Source organism: Pleurodeles waltl, chromosome 4_2 (genome assembly GCF_031143425.1).
Source record: "Pleurodeles waltl isolate 20211129_DDA chromosome 4_2, aPleWal1.hap1.20221129, whole genome shotgun sequence".
Classification (NCBI taxonomy): Eukaryota; Metazoa; Chordata; class Amphibia; order Caudata; family Salamandridae; genus Pleurodeles; species Pleurodeles waltl.
In genome coordinates this window covers 840,354,528-840,379,649 of record NC_090443.1, presented here as the reverse complement: position 1 = coordinate 840,379,649, position 25,122 = coordinate 840,354,528, and the positions used below count along the sequence as shown (strand labels likewise).

Below are 25,122 nucleotides of genomic sequence, written 5' to 3'. Positions count from 1 at the left end.
ATTGATACTGTATCACACAATATTCAGCTGAAGCAGTTCTGAAACAGTGGAATTAATGGAAAAGCGCTGTGTTGGCTGACTTTATTTCTACAGGAATCTTCCAGGTGTCGCACAAACCATTTCCGTCTTCCATTTGCTCCTTGCAGCAAGGATTGTCTCACAGTTCGTCATTAAGCTCAACTCTTTATCATATTTATGTTAGCCTTCTGAGTGGGGAAATTGAACAGCATGGTTTCACTATTATCCCATATGCGGATGACACACAGCTTGTCATCACTTTGTCCCACAATCACAACTGGTCTGCCTTCTGTATCTGGGCCCATCTGTCTGATGTTGCTACTTGTATGGCCCTCAGTTGTCTAAAGCTGAATGCTGAGATGGCTAAGGTTCTGGTGCTGGGCAGCCATCTTAATATCTGGTCCAAGACATGGTGGCCAAATCTCTTAAGCCTAAACTTAAGAACCTTGGCATCTGGTTTGATGAGTAGCTTTCCTTTGATGACCAGATCAATGGCCACACAGCAAAGTGTTTTTGGACATTGAGATCCCTGAAAATATTCTTCATCTCCTTCCTCAATCTGCCGAGAAAACAGTGTTCCAGACTCCAGTCATATCTAGATTGGACTACTGCAGTGTCCTCTAACTGGGTGTTGCCTATTCATAATTGAATATGCTTCAATGCATGCAGAATGTGGCAGGTCGAATATTGCTTGGGCTTCCAAGATGAGCCCCCATTAGAGATGCACTGAAGAAACTGTACTGGTTGCTAGTGAAACAGAGAATCACCTTTAAGGCTCTCTGTACTGTTACACGGTGTTTGCCTGCCAAGGCCCTGACTATTTACAGGCTATGAACACCCTGAATACCCCAGCCTGAAATCTGAGGCTGGCGGCTGCCAAATTGGCCTTTTTCCCCAGATTTAAAAAAGCTAGAATCGATGGCTGGGCCTTTAGTCGTCTGACCCCTAAAATCTGTAACGCAATACTTGTGGAACCTCGGCTAGCCCGCTCCGAATTGATCTTCAGTAATAAACTGAAAACCTGGCTTTTTGGCCCCAGTTAAGATTTTTTTGTCTCTGTACAACTTCTTTCCATATTCAGCATCCTAGCGCTAGGATGTTAGAAGCAGTCATGCGCTCTACAATATTGAATTATTTTTATTATCATTATAATTTTATCTAAAGCCTTACCAGTGTTGTATTTTTTATTTATACACTCCTGAAGAAGAGTCTGAGGGCCTGATTTAGATCTTGGCATAGTACTGCCAATCCGCTACTGCCACAGACCTGAAAACACAGTCATGTCAATGGTGTTCCACCAGCCATATTTAGATGTAATGCGGCTGAATTGCAGGCTGCAATAACAGAGTGCACTTCCTAGCCATCAGGCTGGCGAGTTCCTGACGACCATATTTAGATGTTACAGTCCAGCAGGCAGTGTACTGGTGACGGTTTGCTGACGGAGGGAGCCCGTTACTGGACCCAATGGACATCGTAAAATGGCAGTGGCAATGGAATAGAGGTAAGTCACACAAACACACACTGTAACTTAGCCATATGTGTCCCCCCTGCACAAGACAACACACACCACACATGCACTCGAATACATCATCGTTCCAACACCACACAACACATACATGCCGAAAACACACATTGCCATACATCCATGACACAACACACACACATTATTGACACTGCACCCACACACAATACAACCACTACAACCAACACAACTACACACTCATCTACACAAACATACTCACACACAAGCACCACTACACACATCACAACAACCACCAACAACACTCACCTGAATGCTGAACAAAGCAACACAACACACAACCAAGCATACACAACAACATCAAACCTACATGCAAGTGGCACACATACAGATACAACCACATCGTCCACTCCAGTTCCCTCTGCCTCAACCAAACAATCGAATCACACACAAACACACACATAGACATACTGACTCATAAACACAACTGGAAGCACAACATCATAGGTACAGGTCTCCTTGCAATGTGCTCACATGGATATAGTCGATGGCTGTGAATGTAACCTCACTGTGGTCCCAGCATTCATTTGGCATTGAATACTGACACCAAAATGACAGTCGTGTATGTGTGCAATATGTGTCATGTACCAGTGTGTCCCCATCCATGTCTCACACAAATGTGCTCCCGACATATGCAAGGCACAGTAATAAAAAAAAATAACTGTTACATGTATATAACTGCAGTGGTCTCAAGCGCATATGAGGTACACAGCCAATGTGGATTCCCTACCTTTAAGTCCGGCAAGGGAAGGGTTGTGTTTTCTCCATGGTCCAGTGGCAGCAGTGACAGAAGGTCATGTCCAGTCGAAACCTGAAGTGGAATGGTGAAAAAAAAGATAGGTTTGTATCCCATTTCCACTCCAATCCACCAACTCAGGTGTGGAGTTCGGGTAAGGCACATACAAATCTGCCCAGCAGTAAAGGTGGCTGGAGTCATGCCATCGGCCCCTATTCCCAGTGCTGCCGTCGAGACGGCTGGAGATTCTTGGTGGAGTCAATAAAACTCGGGCGCTTTTTCGCCTGTGGTCCCACCAACATCTAAATTGGGCAGGCAGACCACCAAGGTGGGGGATGGTTTTCCATTGAAAAATCAATGGAGGGATCATTACGGCCAAGATCTAAATCAGGCCCTGAGTCTCGAAACACATGTTAGTGGTATGGCTGTGAAAATATTCTTTCAAGAATAAAAGAAGCATGTGAAACAAGTTTCTGAAAATTAGATTTATTTACAGACAAGTTTATTAATGTGCATATATATATGTGTGTGTGTGATTAATACACAAGTATCTAGGCAGATCTGTATATTGATGTCTCTAAATCTATATCTACATATATATTTATATAGGGGCCCTCAAATCCTTAAAGCGAAAGACATCGTCAAAAGTAGAGGTAGGAGAGAGAGGTTGTACTAAAAAAATCGAAAAAGATAGAACACATTCCCAGATGGCCCTTTGGATTGTGAGGGTTCCTGGGCAATTGCCCACTTTGCCCATTCCTTAAAACATCTCTTTGTGATCCGAACCTGGAAAGAAAGATAAGAAAGATCCAAGAACTTTAACCAAGTGGACCGAGCCTGCACTGTGAGATATTGACACATTTATTTCAGGATGCTTGTTGAGATATAGGAAGGAGGAAAGAAAACCAGTGATTGAATTTTAATGACATGTTAATGATAAAATCTATATGTGTTGTCTATTTGTTAATTGTACCACAACCTCCCTTCTCACAAGGGATTTTCATAATACACTGAGGGTTGAGATACTCTCTTTATAACGTGTGTTCACCTTACCCCACAAAGCACCAGAAACATTTTTAAACAGTAAGGTTCAAGAATCAAGAGAGCCTCTTCACATACCATAAAATAGCTGACATCAGTAAAATGCCTTAGACCACATTTAAGTTTAGAATCTAATTTTGGTTAGTGAATTGGGTCCTATGCCCATCAAACATTATACCCTTAAGAGTTTTTAAGGAATATTTTAGAAATCAAAAAAATAGAAGACAAGTATACAACTGATAGTGCCTGGGACCCTTTCACTAATTCTGGGGTCCGATGAATCTTTTCTTCTCAGTCCCAAGGGGTGAAGAGTAACAAATTTCAATTTTATCAAACAGTTTTTTTTATAACCCATATGTCCAATAATATTTGGAGTCAATTTACAGGGTTAAGTGGGTTTATTATAGACTCAAAGTCAACGTTACATAAATGAGTCTCAAAACCACAATATAAACATATAGGCCCTCATTATGTCGTTGGCGGTATAAACTGCCTACCGCCACGGTGACAGCCGCCAAAATACTATCACCACGGCTACCATCCGTCCACCACATTATGATCACTGCCAAATTTCTGCCACAAGAAGGGCAGAAATCTGGCAGTGATCATACTGGCGGACCATGGTAAGCTGTCGCTGCTACCATCAGCACCGCCACGCCAGTTGAATGCCGCCAGCCATATCATGACTTGTGATTTGTCCTGGTGGTGTTAAGCTGGCGTGCGCTGCTATTGGTACAGTGCCCCTTCCTGTTCCCTGTCGGAAGACCTCTTAGAACAAGGTAAGTTGGGCTTCCGACAGGGGAGAGAGGTGGGGGGGTGTTGTGTGTGCATGTGTGTGTCTGGTTGTGTGCCTGAATGTGTGAGTGTGTGCATTAATGAGTCTATGTGTGTAGTGTTGTTTGCGTGGGTGTATGCATGTGAGTGAATGCGTGCAAAAATTGTGAAGTGAGTGCGTGTCTGCATGTCAGTGTGACTGTGTGTAAGAATGTGTGCGAGCATGTCTGGAAGTATGCGTGTATGAATGTGTGTATGCCAGTGTGAGTGATTGGGTGTATGCATGGTCCGTGTCTGCTTGTATGGGGGGTGGGAGGGAGTAAGAGGATCGGAGGGGGTGGTTTTGATGGAGGAGGTGTGGGGGCTTCAGGTGGACGTTGAGGGGGGTGAGGGAGCCCCCTACCGGTGACAGGGAAGGAATTCCCTATCACCGGTAGGGCCTACCGCCATGGTTTTGAAAAGCATGGTGGTAGGCAGGCTCAAAATGCCAGCGGCGGTACTATGCCAGCCGCCGGGCTGGAGAGTGACATCTTCGGCCCGGCAGCTGATACCGCCATGGCGGTGTGATTGACCCACCATTCTCATAATGTGGCAGTATGTACCACCACATTAACACTCAACCCTGGGGTCATAATGACCCCCATAATATCACTAAATGAGAATTAAAGTGTTACACAATGTTAAACCTAGTTAGCATATACAAGACTAAAACTTCTATTGCAATGATACAAAAGATCAAGAAAAGCATATGATTCCATATGAAAACCAAACTCTCCTGCCTAACCATTTAAACTGAACTCTAACCATCCTAATACTAAAAGTTTTCGAGAAAGGTCTGCAAACAGATATTCAGTAGAATATTCTGTTGAGAAGTGTGATGGCATGAAGCCTCACAAAGTGTGAGGTCTATACCTCAGAAGGGTCAGTTCAGCTCTAAAGATAGAAAAGGGTCTGAATCTTCACTCACTAAACCCTCCTTAAATCACAATTTTCCAGGACGACGGCATCAAGGTCAAAGCTCCTCAAAAGAAATCCTAATTAAAATGAGTTGCAAGTTACAATTTCCAACCCCTGACGCATCCCATCTTGATACTGTTCCGTCTCAGCAAATTCAAGAGTTACGACTGCCAAGCTTCCAGAACACTCCTCTCTTCCTTCTTGCATAGTTCGTCCCAGGCTTTCTTATATTTTACGCACAATGAGCTTCTAATTGACTCCATCTCCACTCCTAACGCCTGCATCTAAAAAAAAAACATTCAAGAAAAAACAACTCCACAATGAAAGTCGTATGGAAAACGAAAATTATATGTGTAGGACTTCACTCCAGCCAAGTTAATAAAACATGAGTATATTTTCAAATTACATAAATTTGAAACACTACATAGAAGAACATACACGACAGGTGTGCAAAATAATACTATTAAAAACGTTAGTCTTGGAAAGATAATAAAATGTTGATTCTATGCCATGAATAAAGAAAGGTGCACTCCACACACATTCTTTGCAATGCAGAAATACATTAATTGTACTAAATGTTAGACAAAATGTGGCCACCATCTTGTGACCAACAAAAAAAATAACCCCTTCACGTTCTTTTTCCCAGAGGCATAGTGGCACAGCCAAGCTACGCTCTTCACAACCACCCCCAAAAGGATTTTATATTGAATAAAGTACTAATTTCATGTCAAGAGTGGTATATTTCTAACTGGTGGTTATCACTGTAGGGTTTGACAAAAATTCAAATGGGAGTCTTCTACATCATTTCACGCCTTGACCAACTGCCACAAACCTTAAAGATAAGAGGGAATGTATACTTTTTTGGAAAATGTCAAGATTCATCAAAGGGGTTAAGTCTTGCTGGGTCTTCTATATGAAGTCGGGTGTCTCCAAGAGTGTAGGGCTACTATTCACTGAGCCTCAGATACTATAAGTCATATCTGGTGCCACCGGTAAGGTCACTGATGACGTAATTTATCATTTTATTTATGTTTCATCCGCAGCGCATGGGACGAGTGTTATGGTTTGTAGTTTACTGTACTTCAGAATTACAGTTGCCATAAGATTTTGGATCCCACTCATAATGTCCTTTCAACTGAAGTGTTTTTTTATGGCAAGTTTAGTGGTTTCTTTTAAATAATATTTGTTAATTAGACAACCAAAATACCTGTTTTTAGTGATCGTTTAGGTTTTATTGTAAGAACGTGCTTTAAGAAGTGCGTTGAATTTGACCTCAAAGGCTTCTGAGCACTGCCTGCTGCTGTGTCTGGTGGACACTAAGGGCCTGATTACAACTTTGGTGGAGGGGGTTAATCCTTCCCAAATGTGATGGATATCCCACCCGCCATATTACGAGTCCATTATATCCTATGTAACTTGTAATACAGTGGGCGGGATATCTGTCACATTTGGGACGGATTAACCCCCTACGCCAAAGTTGTAATCAGGCCCTAAGGCCCCTCATTATGAACACGGCAGTAAGCGCCGCACCTCCAGTGGTGGCAGTAACAACCGCCAACAGACGTGCGGTCCATACCTCCAAATAATGAACCAACTGAAACACAGGCACCCTAAAAACCACTCACCGCCAGCAGAGGAGTGCTGACCACGATGGCAGAGCCTGCACACAGGCCGAAGGAAAGGCCCTACCTGCCCATCAAATAATGAAGCATTAGACCGCCATCAGTTCCGGGGCGGGAACCACTGCCACGCAAAGCCAGGCCGAAACTAACCAAAAATAAGGAAACACTCACTGGAGGCTCACACAACCCGCAGGAGTAGACATGGATAGAGTAGAGCTGCAGATCATGCCAGCACTGCTCCTTGCCATATACCTCCATGACCGAGACCACCGATGAAAACAACATCGGTAAGTACCGCAACCTACGAAACAAGGCAAGAAAGGACACAGTTACATACCCACCCACTCCACCCACCCTGCAACGCTCCCACAACCCTTCACAGCAGCACAAGCCATACACCCCACAGCAAGACGTACTTACCCGACACAAGGCAAATCCAACCTGCCCAAAGTACACACATGTGCCCCACACCCACAAACAATGAAACGAGAGACCACGGCTCCAGAGTACCAATAAAGGAGTTATCAACCATCCATACTTCACTTTGTTCAAACTTAATGACAGGGAACATTGTTACAGGTGAAAAGGTGTTTTATTTGGTGCAGGGATTAAATCGTGCAGATTTCAGTGATGGGAGTGGGATACTGGTGGTTGTCCAATATGGCAACATGGTTGCAGCATTGTTGGCAGTAGTGGTAGGTCCATCCATGCTTACATGAGTTTGTAGTATTTTTAGCACTGTTTGGTGGTTGATTCAGTGGGACACTTGGAGGACAGTTTTCTTAGAGGGGGCCTTGTTCTTGGCAGGTGTTCCTGTGCCATATCTGGGCCTGAGGGTCCCTTTGGGTGCCTGGTGTTGGCCGGTACAGGTTGAGATGGATGTCCCCTGTGTGTCCTGAGAGGGTGGTTCATGTGAAGTTGCTGCTGATGTTGTTGTTGTCCGGTCTGTATCCTGGGGTGTGGTAGGGGCTTCCTGGTCTGTGTGGGCTGCAGGCTGTGTTGGGACATGCTGCAGCAGCGCACCTGCAATTGCGGGCATTGTGCAGTTTCCACTGCTCCATGGCCTCATGGTGGTGTGCTTGCTGCATCCTCTGACTCTGCTCCAGGGTGGATACTATCTGGGCCAATCTGTCCTGGGTATGGTGATATGCTCCCAGGACCTCAGAGATCACATCATGGGCTGCAGCATCCATCCTGTGGCCCCCTGGACCACTGATGTCCTCCCACCGGGCCTAGCCCCCTGTGCCTGTGTCCCCTGCACAGGTCTGGCAGTACCACTTGTACTGGGGCCATTGTCTTCCTGCCTGTTGGTAGGAGGTGACTGTGGCCTCTGTACTTGTGTTCCACCAGTCTGTGGCCTGGATACACAGGTGTGGGGATGGTTGCCCTGGGCTGAAGTTGTTGGCTGGGTGGTAGGGGTGTCAGTGGTTCCTGGGTGGGGCTGCTGGATGGTGACAGTCAAGGACTGTGTGAGGGGCCAGGGTGGTGATCGTCAGTGTTCAGGGTTCCATCACCGGTGTCCTGGGAGGTGCCTCTGTCTTCCTGTGGGGCACTTCCACTCCTTGTCCTGTCCATCAGGGTGGCATGGGTGGTGGTGCCTGTTGGGAGGAATGGACATGTCTGTTACATTAGCATGGTCGGATGGGGTGCATAGGCCTGGGCGGTTTTGTGTAGGTTACACACTTTGGTGACATGCAGGATGCTTTGGTGAGGTTAGCAGTGCTTTTTTGCTTAGGATGTGGATGTGCATTGTGGGTGCTGTAGGCCATTGTGTTTCCTTGCAGGGGTGGGTGGCTGTGCAAAGGGGGAGGGATGTGGGCCTGTTAGTGGGTTTGTGGGCATGCAAGGGCGACTGGATTAATTGCCTGTGGCCTGGGTGGGGTTATGGTCCTGGTGGTAGTTGGAGGAGTGTGGTGGTGTGGTGCATGCATTCCAGGTGTGATCGATATGGGGTAATTGTAGATTACTTACCCGAATCCATTCCTCAAGTGAGTCCAGTGAGTCCCTCAGGGTGCAGGATGGCAGGTACCTTTTCCTCCCAGTCAGTGTAGTCGAGTGGTGTTGGTGGAGGTCCTCCCCCAGTCTTCTGGACTGCAATGTGGTGCCTTGATGCCAGGGCCCTGACCTTCTCACGCAGGTCGTTCCATCTCTTGCAGATGTCATCCCTGGTGCGTGGATGGTGTCCCATTGCATTGACCCTGTTGAATATTGTCTGCCATAGCTCCATCTTCCTGGCGAGATGGGTGTGTGCTGGACCTGTGCCCCGAATAGTTTTGGTTTGACCTTCAGGATCTCGCCCACCATGGTCCTTAGCTCCCATTCTGTGAAGCATGGGTGTTTTGGGGGTGCCATGGTGAGTGTTGTGAATGATGTCTTGTGTGGATCTATGTGAGGGTGCTCGTGTGGTTGGGTGTAAGTATCGTGGATTGTGGCATTTGGTGTCTCCTTTTGGTGTTCTCTGTATTAGTTGCCCTACTTTCGTTGCAAAGAATTATGGGGTGTGTCTGTGATTGTTTTATAGTGTTGTGGATGTGTGTCAGGTGTGTTGATTTCAAACTTATCCAGTGTATGCATGTCTTGCTGTTGGGTCCACTTGCCGCCTGTTGCGGTCTGCACCGCCAACGGTCGTTCGGCTTCCACTGACTGCCGCGGTGGTTTGTGCTTCATTATTTGAAGAGTGGGGTGTTTGTGTGCTCAGCGGTGGTGGGGTGGGAGGTCCAGCATTTCCGCCGACAAGGTTCTGGCAGTGACTGGTGGCAGGGGGATTTATGTCAGATTCAGATTTGAGCATCATTATATGGCAGGTTTCTGTTCACCGCCAATGGCAGTCTTCTGTTCACTGTTTCCACGGCGGTTGACGGTGTTTACCGCCAGGTTCATAATGAGGGCCTTAATGCTGGCATGGCCCCACAGCAATAAGCTGTGTCCAGTACACTTGCCCTAGTTCCTGGTAGAGTTAGCATATGGTGTGTCCTGCACCCAAACACCCAAGTCTTTACTCGAGTGCCCTGAAGAAAATCAAGCCAGTGCTCTGTACCTGAAATTCCTGTGTAGTTTTTAAAGATTTCCCATGTGAGGCACTTGTGCATTCCACTGTCCCTAACTTTCTCCATGGATGCAAAATGTGGTATGACACAGTCTGCATCTTCCTCTGCCGTTTGCTCTCAGAACAGCTAGAGTGGAGTAAGGTAGGTGGATGAAAGCGCAGGAGACTTTCACACCTCATGGCCCAAAAGCCAGGGACCTTAAATCATTCTTTGGTTCTGCTGCGTCCTTATTGAACTAGGCCGCTTTGCAAGGCGACTAGAAGTGATGTTGGGCAACCTGAAAAGGGATTACATAAGTCCAAGCAGATCCCTATGAAATTCTGTTAATGTGAGCATGCCAAGGAAAGATCTAAGGTGAGAGGTAACAGCAGCTCATTTTACCCAGGTGTATAGTATATATGATGACTCGGCTGGAGTAAGGGACTCTGCCGTAGTCAGCCTCTCATCAGTAGAGTAGCTGGAATGTACATGAATAGGTAGAAAACAGTTTAAAAGTTTCCCACTTCTCTCATTGACCCCATACATGAAGAGCAACATGTAAGTGACTGGGTATTTATAGTGGCTAGGCCATCTCCCTATCTCAAGTTTGCTAGGGTTGGGCACAATAAAATATGTTGAGCGCATAGAATATGAAATGTATTTTGCTGTTCCTTGCGTCTTATAAAGTCTAATGCAAGAGTTGAACCTTGTAGGGGCTTCTTGCTATTGCCAGGTGACAACTAAGGTGGTAGACTAACCTCAGTTAACTGTTTGGTGAACTGGTACTTTTGGTGTCCTCTATGTGTCATTACACTGTCACCATGTAAGTAGATGCTAGTGGAAGCCAAGGATGCTTGTCCTGCCCCCGTGCTCATGGCCCTATTTCATGATACTTCTTCATTTTCCACTACACTTTACTGACATTAGAGACAGAGTAGATCTTCACCAATGGCTATAAAGGTTCCATTTTTCCATTCTTGGCTGTGAGTGTGCAAACTACAGGCATTTACAAACAAAGTGATACAACAGCACGGTGTGTCTTCATTCGCCATAGAGATCAGAGCAGGACATATAGCAGGGGATATGGAAGAACACCAGGTGGCATCAGCTATCCAAAATCCGGTATTTCGGCTCCCCCTGAAACTGAGGAACTATGCAATGATGGATGCACATGCAAAGGATTGAAGTCAGATTAGCTTTGAAACTGATGGTGGGCATTGCCAGACAAATTTGTGTAAGATGCTGAATCTGCCAATAGCCATCCTTTGTAGGAAGGATTCTATGAGGCAGTCGACAGGAAAGTAGGCAGCACTGTGAGTTGTAGTCTAAAGTTTTGCAGGTGAGGGAAATAAAATAGTCACAGCAGGCACACTCATAGGTCACAAGAAAGAAGTCAATTTCACCAGCAAATTAATACTTTGGCAGACCTATATGAGTTGGTTAAGCTTCAGTACTGACTACCCAGGAGCTGTTGTGCTTAAGGGCCATGAAGTGGTGGTGGTAACTTAGTGCACCATCGAAGACTCCGTACCCTCTTCCTTCAAATAATATGGAACGTTTTAGCAGATATTATAGTGACTGTTGCTTTCCTATTCATGTTGTCTGTATATTTGTTCCATTGTAATTAGAATGCTTCCTGGTGGTTGAACAAGTTATCTGCCTTCAGTCTTGATGAGTATCAATGCCAGTTTATTGTACATTTTTGTTACCAATGTCTTTGGATAGGATAGTCATTCCTGTCTTTCCTTGTAACTTGTAGAACAAAGTCATTTCATTTGTGTCTATGCATGCATCTCAGCATATTTTGATTTGAAGCATGGCAGCATTGTGTGACAATCTTTGTTTATGCATTGAAGTGCATGCTGGCCTCACACTCCAGGTGAACCGAGAGGCTACAATAGCCATCGTGTTTAAAGTAAGTGAACAGGTACCTGTGGGCTTCTTCATCGTAATACAAAAGCAGTAATACGAAGGTTCCTCTTTCGTGATCCTGTGCCCGGCAGATTGTGTGAGAAAGTGACCCTTCGTGCATCATCAGGTTTGACCATATAGTTACCAGACAGACTCATATGAAGGCATTATGCTGCCAAGTGCCAGCATGACACTTTTACCTCTCTGTAAAGGTCCAGTGACGCTGTGGCACATAATACACATTGATTCCAGTTTTTGAGTCATGGCTTCTCTTCTTGGGTTTAATGATGGACTTGATCATGTTCACAATATCACTGACTAAGTGAAATCTCTGCTGTAGAATTTGAGATTCAGTTCCTGTTGGAATGTCTCTAATCTACCTACATTGATCAAAGTTTCTACTACTCTGCGAGGAATGTTCTCCCATTAACATCCTACAGAGACTTAGTTGGGAGGAGGAGAGCAGTGATATTGGAACTGACTTCAAAGCTGAACTCGAGCTCAAAGCAGTTTCAGAATGTACATAAAAAATCACCAAGTTGCTCAATTTTGAAAATGGGCCAAGCACAAGATGTGCTCCTGGAAAATTGGGACTCAGATATAAATCTAATTAATTCAGTACAGCAGGATAACCTCTGAAAATATACAGTATAGCATGAAACGTTAGTGGAATCATATTGAATAAGTACCTAGAAAACAAATATATATTTTGTGGGTCTAACATTAACTAGCAAGGATGTTAAACTACAATACTGATTGACTAAACTGGTTAAGTATCTCTTAAAAAATAAATAAAAAGCTACTATGAAACGGATGTTTCTCATGTTGCATTTAGAAGGGCATCCAGCTATAATAAGAGTTGGACGAACAGTCATAGTTCTTCTGGTTCTGCTGCTGTAAACCTCACTCTGACAGCCTGCCAAACAAGGGATGTAGGTACCTCAGACCATTAGTCCTACTTATGGTGGACCACCTGACATAGTTTTTTTTTCCTGTTCGTGACTGCCATGAAAGGCTTTGTGGTTCTGAAAAGAAAGAAAATGACCCTGAAACCTTGGGAGAAAACTCTTAAGGTGTAAAGGGTCGTTCATTTTTTGGTACTTCCTCTTTCGGAGTTTGTGTTTGAAAACCAAAAAAGTTTGCAGAGCAGTTGCATCAAATATGGCAGCTGCTTAGCAAACATTGAGGGCCTAATTATGACCGGCGGACAGTTTTCACCATCCACCGAAGTCCCATGGTCAGGCTGCCGCCAGTGCTGCCACCTTCCCGCGGGTCCTATTAAGAGTTACCCGATGGGGCAGGGGTGTAACCTGTGTTTTCGCCCGCTGGCCTAGCGGAGAACGGCCTACAACATTGACTGACGTAGTGCGTAGGGTGCACCAGCACCTGTCACGATGTTCACTGTCTGCAAAGCAGACAGTAATCATCGCGACGGGGCTGGCCAGGGGGGCCCCCTGCACTACCCATGCCAAGTGCATGGGCAATGCAGGGGCCCACCTGGGGCACCCCTCACCTCATGTCTGCCAGCCATTACATGGCAGTGCTACCGCCATGTAAAAACTAGTGGAGAGGGAGGTCGTAATCCCCAAGGCTGCGCTGCTTGCAGCGCTGCCCTTGTGGATTAGGACCACCAGTCCCTCCTGTGAAGGAGAACTGGCGGTGCTGGGGGTCCTACCATGGTACGACCATCACGTCCATAATGTGGCGGTCAGGCCACTGCCAAAGTGGTCGGACCACCGCTTTGGCAGTGGTCAGACTGCCACTGCGACCTTGGCGGTCTGAAGACTTTCAGGGTTATAATCAGGCCCTTAGTGCCTAAAGGCAGATCCTCTGAAGGCATAGCACTCTCTTTCATACAGGCAGAGATCTCTAAATATGGCAGGTGGTAACCCACCGCAGTGGTAGAAGGTATGACCTCTGTCTCCCAGACAGACTGCGAGCCACCCAATAGAACTTTAATTAACCCTGTTAGTCTCTAGAGTCAAGTGATAAAGCATGGTGAAGAATTGTGTTGTCCAACTTATTTGTGGAGTAGCAGAACATTTGGTTGAAGTGTTCTCCTTGGCATTGGTCTATATTCGAATTTCTGGAGCTGTTTGTTGCATGTTTCTATAAAGGCCACCTATCTCTCATCAAGAAGGCAGCTGCTGAAGTGGTTTGGCACTTTCCAGTCCCTCACACAGTTGTGACCACCTTACACTGCCTTTGTTGCAGTGCAACTACAGAGACCCAGAAATCACAAAATTACAATGAGGGTGTTCAAGTCAGTTATTGTGACGTGTTAATTATTTTGACCTGATTTGATTAATGAGTTCCCTTATTTATTCTTTAACATCGTTTCTTCACATTAGTGAGCGTTGTTGATTACAAATGTGAGCATTCATGCAAGAGCGTAAGGAAATACTTATCTGTCTGAGTTGTTCCATCACAACTCCATGAGTGATACTGGTGTAGTTTTTGAGGTCATAACATGTTAAAGGCTTACTGAAGTCCCAAGTCTTTTTGTGCTGATCCAATGCTTAAAAACTTTGCTAGATAAACAGAAATTTGAGGTGTGCAAATCTAGAGTGTTGCTGGTGTCGCAGGGTGCTCCTTACTAGAGCTGCTCTCCACCTAAACTTGGGAACTACCCAGAGTTCTCTATTCCTTTTTGCAAAATTTATGCGGCACTCTAACCCTGAAAGGGATTTGTTTTGACTTATACTGGGTGCTTCTTTGTGTCTGGACAAAGCTAAACCTCTCTGATGAGCTCTAATGAGAGCGAAACACATGTCAGGGGTTACCTTTACTCATTCCAGGTTGGCTTGGACGGTATTTTACCAGTCCAAAGCTGTAATACTGTGCCTGGAGTGGTAAATGGCTTTTGTTATCTTACAGCTCGGCAAGGTTGACACTGTGTTAAACCTATGCTTAAAGACTTTGCTGTACAAATGGCAAAAAAGTTTGTCACTATCTAGCTCGGCATGGATAGCACTGTGCTGATCTAATGCTCAAAAACTTTGCTAGATAAGCAGACATTTGAGGTGAGCAAATCTAGAGTGTCACTGGTGTTGCAGGGTGCTCCTTAATAGAGCTGCTCTCCACCTAAACTTGGGAACTACCCAGAGTTCTCTATTCTTTTTTATATATATATATATATATATATATATATATATATATATATATATATATATATATATATATATATATATATATTTCAAAAGAAGGGGATTTCTCTTTCACTTTGTCAAGAGAAAAGAACCGCACTCCGTCCCTCCAACAACAATCCAAAGATCAGCAAGTGAAAACAAGAGGGAGAGGAAGAGGACGGGGCGCAAAAGGAATAAACCCACACGAAGCGGACAAAGAGGGAAGGCAAAGAAAAACCAGGGCACAAACAGCGGCAATTTTCAAGAGTTAAACATCATTAATCTTTCTACCAGAGAAATGTCCCAATCGGAGGAATCAGTCCTAAAAAAGGGGTTACAATTCTGCCCATCTACTGATCTGGATTTAGTACAAACACGAATAGATTTTTACAAGTACATACGTAAAATTAAACTTGCTAAAACATTTGCAGAAGCAAAAATGAAAGAGAAAACTGACCCACTACCATATGAGCATGATTTAACTGTGGGAGATAAAGATACTCTGATGACTTTGGTGAACTTAGACCTAGGAGACAAACCAGTGGAAGCAAGTGATATAGTGAAACCTCTTGGGGCTGGCCTGACAGATAAAAGACCACCTTCCAAGTTTTACCCAGTTTTACCAGCAGGGAACAAAATAGACCTATTCGCGGAGATGGTCATTCATGATCTTTATAAAACGAACTGGAATAAAAAAGTGGAGAATCTAACGATACCAGAGAAACAGGCGCTGCACAGACTTCAAATAGATACAACGGTGGAAATCAAACCCGCTGATAAAGGTGGAAACATCGTAATACAAAATAAACAGGATTATGTGAAAGAAGCCATGCGGCAATTGTTAGACAAAACATGTTATGCACATGCTATTGGGAACCCACTATTAAAATTGAAGGAGGAGATATATCTGTGTATTGTAAGGTGGGAAAATCTAGGTCTCATTGATCAAGTAGAGGCCAAATACTTACAAGTGGAACATCCTGTAATTCCAACAATATACTTTCTCCCTAAAATTCATAAAAACTTGCAACATCCACCAGGCAGACCAATTATATCAGCCAAAGCATCCTTATTAGAACCTATGTCAGAATATATTGATTTCTTCTTAGCACCTTTAGCAAGAAATTTGAACTCCTATTTGCGTGATACAGGAGACTTATTGTTGCAACTGGAAGGCATACCCTGGCAGGATACCTACAAATTAGTAACGAAGGATGTGGTCTCACTCTACACAAATATTGAACATCATGTAGGGATCCAGGCATGCAAATTTTTCCTTGACCAAAGGAATATACGTTTTTATCAACATAATGAGATGCTGTTGGAAATGATCAACATTTGTTTAACGAATAATTATTTCCTGTTTAATCAACAACTATACCTGCAAATAAAGGGCACTGCAATGGGTTTTTCTTTCTCCCCAAACTTTGCTAATTTGACAATGGGTTGGTTTGAACAGCGAATAGCTTGGGCAGAAGAGAATGAGACTTATCAACAAAAAGTAGTGATCTGGCTGAGGTTCATTGATGACCTTTTTCTGATCTGGGATGGCACTGAGCTAGAATTTGATGAATATTTTAAGGTTTTGAATTCTAATGTAGCAAAATTTAATTTCACCTATGACATCAGTGCAAAACGTGTGACTTTCCTTGATACAGAAATTTATGTCAAAGAGGGGACAATTCAAACCTCATTACATAGAAAAATAACAGCCACAAATTCTATACTACATGCTAATAGTTTTCACCCACCACGAACAAAGTGGAATATCCCTTATGGTGAATTCTTACGAATTAGGAAAATCTGCTCAGAACCGAAAGAGTGTGAGGAGCACTTAAAATTATCGGAGGAGAGATTCCTGGCAAGACAATACCCGAACAAATGTTTAGCTGTAGCGAAGAAACGTTTGAAACAATCATCAAGAGAACAACTAATGCATGGTGGTAACCAAGTTACTAAACATTCCAAACAACAGCAGTTGAGGTTTATAACTACATACTCTCAGAGTGCTACACAAGTTCGAAAAATTTTGGAGAGTCACTGGGCAATTTTACTTATGGACCCAACAGTGGGAGAAATTATGGGACAATACCCACAAATGACTTTTAGAAGAACAGCAAATATAAGGGAAAAATTAACACACAGTCATTTCCAAATAAGAAAAACAAACTGGTTACAGAAACCTGGTTTTTGGAAATGCAGTAGCTGTAAGGCATGTAAAATTGGTGTGAACAAGAAAGAGTACTCTACAAATACTGGCATGGAAAGAGTGATACGCAAACATTTGAATTGTAAAAGTCGTTTCACAGTATATGTGATTGAGTGCCCTTGTGGGCTGAAATATATTGGCAGTACTATATGTGAAACTAAAAAGCAAATTTTAGAACACATTCAAGCAACTATCAATACAGATAGGAGCTATGCAACGGCGAGACACATGGAACAAAAACATGATAGCAAGTGGGAACTCATGAAATTTTATGCAATTGATCAGGTACCAAAACTGGATTGCGGTGGTGATAGAGAAAAGAAATTACGCCAGCTGGAATCCAGATATATACTGGATATCCGATCTCTCACTCCGTTAGGTTTAAACCAGGATGAAGAGTTATTTGTACACCTATAAGGGTTAAAAAGCTTGCCATTTATCTAACTGAATTTCATCATTTTTAAGATGCTTCTCCTTGGGGGGTTTGTTTTGGCCTATATGTTAGTAAAGAGAAAAGAGAAGAAAACATTTTTCCATTTTTTTATTGCTGAGGGAAGAATTATAGGTTTTTGCTTTACCCTTAATTTTCCCTTCACTCTCCCACCCGTCATACTCTCCTCCTCTCCATCTCCCCCTTCCTCCCTCCCCTTGTTCTTTATTTCTCACCTCCTCTCTCTGTCTTTCTTAGTTATTATTATGATGGACATATACATATTTTTGGCGCCAAAAATAGAAGTTTATTGCAGTAATAACATTAAAATAGACTGACATCAGAGGTGTAGGATTAAGTGTGGGCCATTGTTAAAATAGATTTTTGGGGATTGTGCTATTATAGGCAAGAAATGAATATGATCCTTATTCTATTAATCAAAAATTAATGAGGCTCCATGCAGTATGTTAAAACACCTCTAGAACTGCTCTAATATTGTTTTTCAATCAATTTAAGAAACAAAATTTAAAATAATGCATGTTAAAATAATTTAATTTATTTGACGAGATGTTATAAACTACATCTACCAGAAGACATAGCAAATGGGAAATTGAGGAGACAAACATCTCGGATTTTTGTAACAATATTATTGTTGGTTGAAGAACATTAGTAAAAGAAGTTTTTGTTTTTTCTTGCTAAAGTGTATATATTTTGTGATGTTAAGGAGCATTTTTTGATTTTTTGATGTTTGGGTGCAATTTTAGTAGTATTTTTTCTGTTGAGTCTAGGTAGTTTATTTAAAGCGCTAAATGAGTACACAGGAAACACCTGTGAACAAGGTCCGGTGTGACCGAAATGCGTCAGGGGATTCCTGTCTTGTTTGTTTGTAATCCCACGAATGGAATAAAAGTTTAATTATTAATTGCACAACGACGGAGTGCGGTTCTTTTCTCTTGACAAAGTGAAAGAGAAATCCCCTTCTTTTGAAATACGGACGTCCTGCCTTCAATCAGCACCACCGGTGAAATAAGTGCGCCACAACACGCTTGTCAGGACATTTCTCCTCTTTTTATATATATATATATATATATATATATATAATATATATATATATATTTTCATTGGAAAAAGCAAAGGTTACAGGGAAGTTATTTAAAAAACATTAAAATTCACTTAAAAAACAAAGTTTACAGGAACGTTATAGTTAGGCTCACATTTTAAATGTACGAAATCATACTCGTGTCCTGAGGTAAAAATATTTACTGAAAATATTACATTGATATTATCAGTGATGTTATCAAAGATGTCATGAGTGCAGTAATTTGTGAGGTAATTAGCAGTGCATGGCGAAGGCACAAGTTATAGTTACCTTAGGGCACGATTTATAGTTACTTGACCCCCTTACTCCCTCAACCCCATGCTGCGCATGGCCCTTTGACCGTGCGTGGTGGGAGTTGGCAGTGGCCTGTCTCTCTAGCTGTGAGAATAGGTGCAAGAGGGTGTATCTGGGGGGGGTGAGCGGCTGTGAGAGTGTCTGTCTGTGTATGAGAGTGGGTGCATCAGTGTCTTAGTGGATGCGTCAGTGTCTGTGTGGGTCTGTCAGTGGGTGTGTGGGAATTTCAGTGGGTCTGTGAGTTGGTGTGTGAGAGTGTCAGTGGGTCTGTGAGTACGTGCGTGAGTGTCTGTTCGGGTGTGAGAGTGGGTGTATCAGGGTCTTAGTGCGTGCATCATTATCTGTGTGGGTCTGTGAGTGGGTGCTTTAGGGTTTCAGTGGGTCTGTGACTGGATGTGTGAGAGTGTGAGTCGGTGCATGAGTGTCTGAGTTGGTCTGTGAGTGGGTGCGTGAGGGTGTGAGTGGGGCTGTGAGTGGGAGAATGAGATTGAAAAAGGGAAATTGAGAGCAAGAGAGAAAGACCCTGAGAGGGAAAGAGGTAGTGAGTTTTTTAGGCTGTGGTGAATGATATACTTAGAATGAGATATTTCTGGACAAATTAAAAAGAAAAATGTATTTGTCAATGAACAAGAGTGTGATTACCTTTCAGTATGAAACTTAAACTTTTAAAGTTTAAAGTAAAGTAAAATAGGTAAATGACCACAGACACACCTGGACTTTTAGTGTGAAGTTCTGTGAACTTAACCATTATGCCACGGGTGACTTATTATTATAGTCATTGCATGGAAAGACCATTGCAATGACTATCTCTCTCTCTCTTCCATCCCACTAAAGGGCCCTGCAGTCCTAGTCGACTCCCTGCGTCCTGTGGGAGCCTGTATTGCTCCCACAAGTAGGGAGTTGCTTTTAATAGCATATTTGCGTGCAGGGAGGTCAGATGAAAACTCCGCTTTCTGCAAGTGAGAGATGTTGAACAGCTCTCTCTTGCAGAAACTGGACTTTGTTTGCTTTTGCTTGGTGAGAGATGTCAGCTCCCACCAAACAAAAGCAAAACTAAACATCTATTTCCCGGGGGTGGGCACCCGGGGACATTGCAGGAGCCGGTCCTGGTGGGTGGGGGTCCCCAGGGCCAACAGTGGCTTCTCGAGGGGGGCTGTGCGACCCTCCTCCAATGAGCATACCCCCAGGAGGTGGGGGTCCCCCAGGGCTGTGAGTGTCCAAAATGGACCCCTTTCACTCATTTATTATAGCCTAAGGGAGGTGACGGTCCCTGGGGCAGCGTGGGGCCCCATGTCTCCCCATCATATTTGTTTTAAGACCCGGGGAGGTGGTGGGCCCCAGGGCAGTGAGGGGGCACACGGCCCCTGCATCATATTCGTTATAAGCCCTAGGGAGGTGGTGGCCCCAAGGACAGTGGGGGGGGCTGCGTGGCCCTCCCGCATTAAATTTTATGAAAGCTCCGGGGAAGGGGTGGTCCCCGGGGCAGCGGGGGGGCTGCACTGCACCCTGCATCATATTATTTAAAAGCCTGGGGAGGTGACAGTCCCCGGGGCTGCGGGGGGGAGGGCAGCCCTCCTGCATTGACATTTTTTGTTGCCCGGGGAAGTGGCGGTCCCTGGGACAGCGGGGGGCCTGGGCAGCCCCCACATTAAAATAACAATGCACCCTGAACCTGGCCCACCCAAGGGGTTTATGAAAAAAGAAGTGCTTGGTTTTTATTTTTTCATTTTTGCGGATCAGTGAGTCTGCATATTTTTTTTTTTAAATATGCTTTTTTGCCCTGGGGGTTCCCTGTGGGACCCCAGCACCAGAGCTAAAGGGTCAGGGTGATCCTACCTTGGCCCCTTTTCTTATTTGTTTACTTTTTTCCTGAGAATCGGCTGAAGCCGAGCCCTAACATGGCTGCCAACACTTCCTTGTTGAAGTGTTGTCAGCCAATCAGATCTCTGCACAAGATCAGGAGGGTTCACTGAGCCTTCATTTCCCTATATAAACAAAGTTGGATTTTTTTTAATTTCTCAAAAACTACCGAACAGATTTACATCAAATAGCTAAAAGGTTGCTACTGGACTAAGAACTACCTTTCTGCCAAATTTGGTGTAATTCCGTCCAGTAGTTCAGGTGCTATCGCTGTTCAAAATCCCTATAGAAAAATGAATGGGGAAAAAGCATTTTGGGACACCCCTTTTTTTCAGCCCCAGCTTGACTGATCACCCCAAAACGCTCCAGACAGACACTGCAGTGAGCATCATATTTTATTGGAAAATGTTGTCAAGAGTCACCAAACGGTGCCTAAGTTATGAGCAAAACAAGAAACTAGGTCCTATATACGGAGGTCACCAGTAGGTAGTTATACTGTTATACTTAGGACCATGTTTCCATAGGACTTGCCTATATCTTTGGCACCGTATGATGGATCACAAAATTTTCCAAAAAACAGTGTGTCGGTAATACTTGTTGCACATGGAAAGTTTCAGTGTGGTCCATCAAGCAGGAGCTAAGAAAGAAAAAAAGGGGTGTATGAAAAACAGAGCATTTCCCAAGTTCATTCCCATGGGAGTTTTGAGCACAACTACAGCCCAAACAGCTGGACGGAATTACACCAAATTTGGCAGAAAGCTACATTTTGTTCTGCAGATTGTGATTTTTGTTATTTGGTGTAAATCCATTCAGTAGTTGTTGATAAATTTAAGGAAATCCATATTTGTATATCTATGGCTGCGGTTCCTCCGCGACAACTTCTCCAAGAGTAACAAACTTGTGCAGGAAAATACAGAGCTCTGATTGGCTGCCAACACTTCAACCAGAAAGTGTTGCCAGCCATCTTGAGACTCGGTGAGTCCCACAAAACAAAGAAAAAGAGAAAAGGGGCAGCTTGGTAATACAGTGACCCCAGCCCCCCAAGAGGGACCTCAGCAGGGCAAAAAAACATTAAAAAAATTGTAGCAACTTTGCAAAATTCAAGAATTTGTGGCAAAAAAAAAAACAAGTGCAGTCTTGTTTTAATTGTAGCCCCTGCATGGGCCAGGGCCTGGGGTAATTGTTTAAAAAAAGAAGGGGGCGCACAGGGCCACCCTACTGAGGCTCTTGGAGTCCTGGGGACCATCACCTGCCAGGGCTTTATTTCTTAAAAAAGGAAGGGGTGCACCTGGCCCCTCTTTTGAGGCTCTATAAGCCCCAGGGAGGACCACCTCCCAGGGCAAAAGAAACAGTAATGGGGGGGGCGCATGGACCCCCGCCCACTGGACCCAGGGACGACCATCTCCCCAGAGCCGAATACTTTTAAAACAATGGTAGAGGGGCAGCGCGGCCCCCTCCTGGGCCACGTATGACCCTGGGGACCACAACCTCCTTCGGCCAGTCCTGAAAAGTAAAGGAGGTGGGCCCCCTCATGGAGTCAATAAAGGCCCGGGGGATCACCACCCCTCAGGGCCGGATCGTGCTATGTTCCAGGGTGCCCAGCCCTGGGACATAACTGTTTGCTTCTGCTTGGTGGGAGCTTTGACAGCTCCCACCAAGCAAAAGCAAACACTCCAGTTCCAGCAGGTGGGAGCTGTCAAAATACTTCCACCTGCTGGAAGCAGAGGTTTCATCTTTATCGCAGGCAGGGAAAGAGATGTAACGATTGCTTTTGCACACCGGGAGCTGCATTTCTGCAGCCGAAGGCCATGTGCGGCAGTGGTTCAATTAACATATAGTAATAAAAATTATTTCATGATAAAAAAACAAAGAAATTCACTGAAAAAAACAAAGGTTACAGCAACATTATAGTTAGAAAATAGAATTTAAAAAAACATAGAAATTCACATAAAAAAATAAATGTTACAGGACCGTTATAGTTAAGCTCACATTTTAAATGTACAAAACCATAGAAGTTCACCTGTTATAATTATGGTTAACTCAAGTAACTGTAACTCTTTCTCTAAGGGAACTATAATTCGTGCCCTTGCCATGTACTGCTAATTACCACAGATATTACAGTACTCATGATAACTTTTATAACATCAGAAAAAATATCAATGAAAAAGTAGCAGTCAAATTATTGAAGAGAAAACTGTGCATGGTTGGGCCGCGAGTTATAGTTACCTTAGGGCACGAGTTATATTTACTGGCGCTAACCATAACTTTCACAGGTGTATTTTTATGGTTTTGTATGTTTAATATGTGAGCCTAACTATAATGACCCCATAACCTTTGCTTTCTCAAGTGAATATATATATAAGTATGTGTGTTTATATATATATATATATACATATATATATATAATCCCCTCACCACCCAAACAACCCATACCCACCCTAAAACCTAAAAATGCCCTAACCACCCGAAAACCCACACTCACCCTAAACCCTAAAAATCCTTTACGTTCCAAAAACACATACCCACCCTAAACCCTAAAACCCTTTGCCACCCCTAAACCCATACCCACCATAAACCCTAAAAATACCCTTGCCACCCAAAAACCCATACCCAGCCTAAAACCTAAAAATGTTCCTGCCATCCAAAACAAAAAACAATACCGACCCTAAACCCTAAAAACCCCTTACCACCCAAAACCCACAGCCACTGTAAACCCTAAAAATACTTCTTGCCACCCCTAAACCCATACCCACCATAAACCCTAAAAATACCCTTGCCACCCAAAAATGCATGCCCATCCTCATTCGTAAAAATGCCCTTGCCACCCAAAAACCCATACCCACTCTAAAATTTAAAAACCCATGCCACCCAAAAACAATATTCACCCTAAACCCTAAAAGTACTCTTCCCTCCCAAAAAACCACATACAGCCTACACCCTAAAAATACTCTTGTCACTCAAAACCTATAGCCACCTTAAGCCCTAAAAACCCCTTACAAACCAAAAGCCTATTCTCACCCCATACCCGAAAAACACTCTTGCCACACCTAAACTCATTCCCACTCTAAACCCTAAAAATACCCTTGCCACAATGAAACCTATACCCCCTTCAAACCCTAAAACATCTATGCCACCCAAAAACCCATACCCAACCCAAGTAAATCTCCACACAATGCAAAAATGCTGCTACAGTCATTTTTAAAACTTTGAGTGTGGCCTCAATAGACACTGTACTGTGAATTTGAATTGGTTAGGGGAACGGGGAGCACATAATTGTTCAGATGCCAATTGTGTTGTTGCACTGTAAATCAAAACACTGCTAAATCTTTTTTTAAATAACTCTTTTTAGATTGACCTCACATTGTGATTTCATTCTTTTGCTGAGTGTACTAATCAACACCAGGGCGGCCATTTTATAGATCCATCCCTTGCAGAGCGATTAGCACTCTAGTCTATCAGGACCATCTTCCAGGCCAGGTGCATTTAAGCATGGCAGTGGCACAGATGCCCAGCAGACGCATACAGCGGGCACCCAGCCAAAGGCACGGCGAAGGCACACCAAAGGCAAGCCCGTATGCGCCTGTCCATGCCCGAACGGGACCAGGGTCCAGGAATTTTGGCCTACCTCCTCCAGACAGGTTAGTGTATTCGACATCACGCCGACCTGCACTTTGACCCAGTTCGCAATCTGCCTGTCTCTCTTCTATTGACCTAAGTGCCAAGCAGTTCAGCTGTGCACACTTGACTTAATAATTATGACACAAAGTACCATGGTGAAGCAAAAGAGTTGATCCTGGGTCTTAGACCAAAAGCTCCTATCCAAAAGCTAGAATCGGCTCAATACCAATTCTTTAGTGTGAACTGTCACTCCCTAGTAAAGCACCAAAGGTAAGTTTTTGGCTTCTTAATTGACCATAACCGGGACGCTCTTTTTCTACCTGAAACTTGGCTTAATGAAGCCTCAGTTCCGTACATAATTACTGCCTTACCTACCACATATATTATGATCAGAGTGGATCGTCAGGGTAGGGTGGGGAAATAGATTGCAATCATTTTTAAATCAATAAATCAATGCAAAATGGCGAACATAGCAATCCCTGACTGCAAGAGCCTCCTGTTCTACCTATTACCATCAAACACCTTTGCTTTGTGTATCGCCCTCCTAAACCAGTGGGTAATTGGTCCACCCATGTCTTATAGATAGTTTTGCTATAGATCTTGAAATGTGCTAATTTCATGATAGTAGGGGACCTCAATTTTCACTCACTCTGAATGCAAGGAGTGTAACATAGCTACAGCAATTATAGAGGACCTAGAAGCCTTAGATTTGAAGTTCATCAACAGTGTGCCTATACATAGGATGGACCATTTGCTCGACTCCCTGCTTTCAAATCTTAAAGCTATTCACACTGAACCTCCAATTCGCTTGGTGTTGTCAGACCACCTGGCAGTACCATTCTCCTATGATACCCTATTC

The 25,122-nt window shown here is 43.8% G+C and overlaps 1 protein-coding gene across 1 annotated transcript in view; it reads right to left on the bottom strand.

Moving 5' to 3' along the window:
- Nucleotides 1–3,137: 3,137 nt before the first annotated feature.
- LOC138293952 (uncharacterized) overlaps nucleotides 3,138–25,122 on the bottom strand; it is an 84,088-nt gene continuing 62,103 nt past the window's right edge. Inside the window, exon 6 of the mRNA XM_069233220.1 lies at nucleotides 3,138–5,350. Within this exon, the coding sequence (XP_069089321.1) occupies nucleotides 5,316–5,350 (35 nt within the window). The 3' untranslated portion in view covers nucleotides 3,138–5,315. The remainder of the gene's footprint in view (nucleotides 5,351–25,122) is intronic.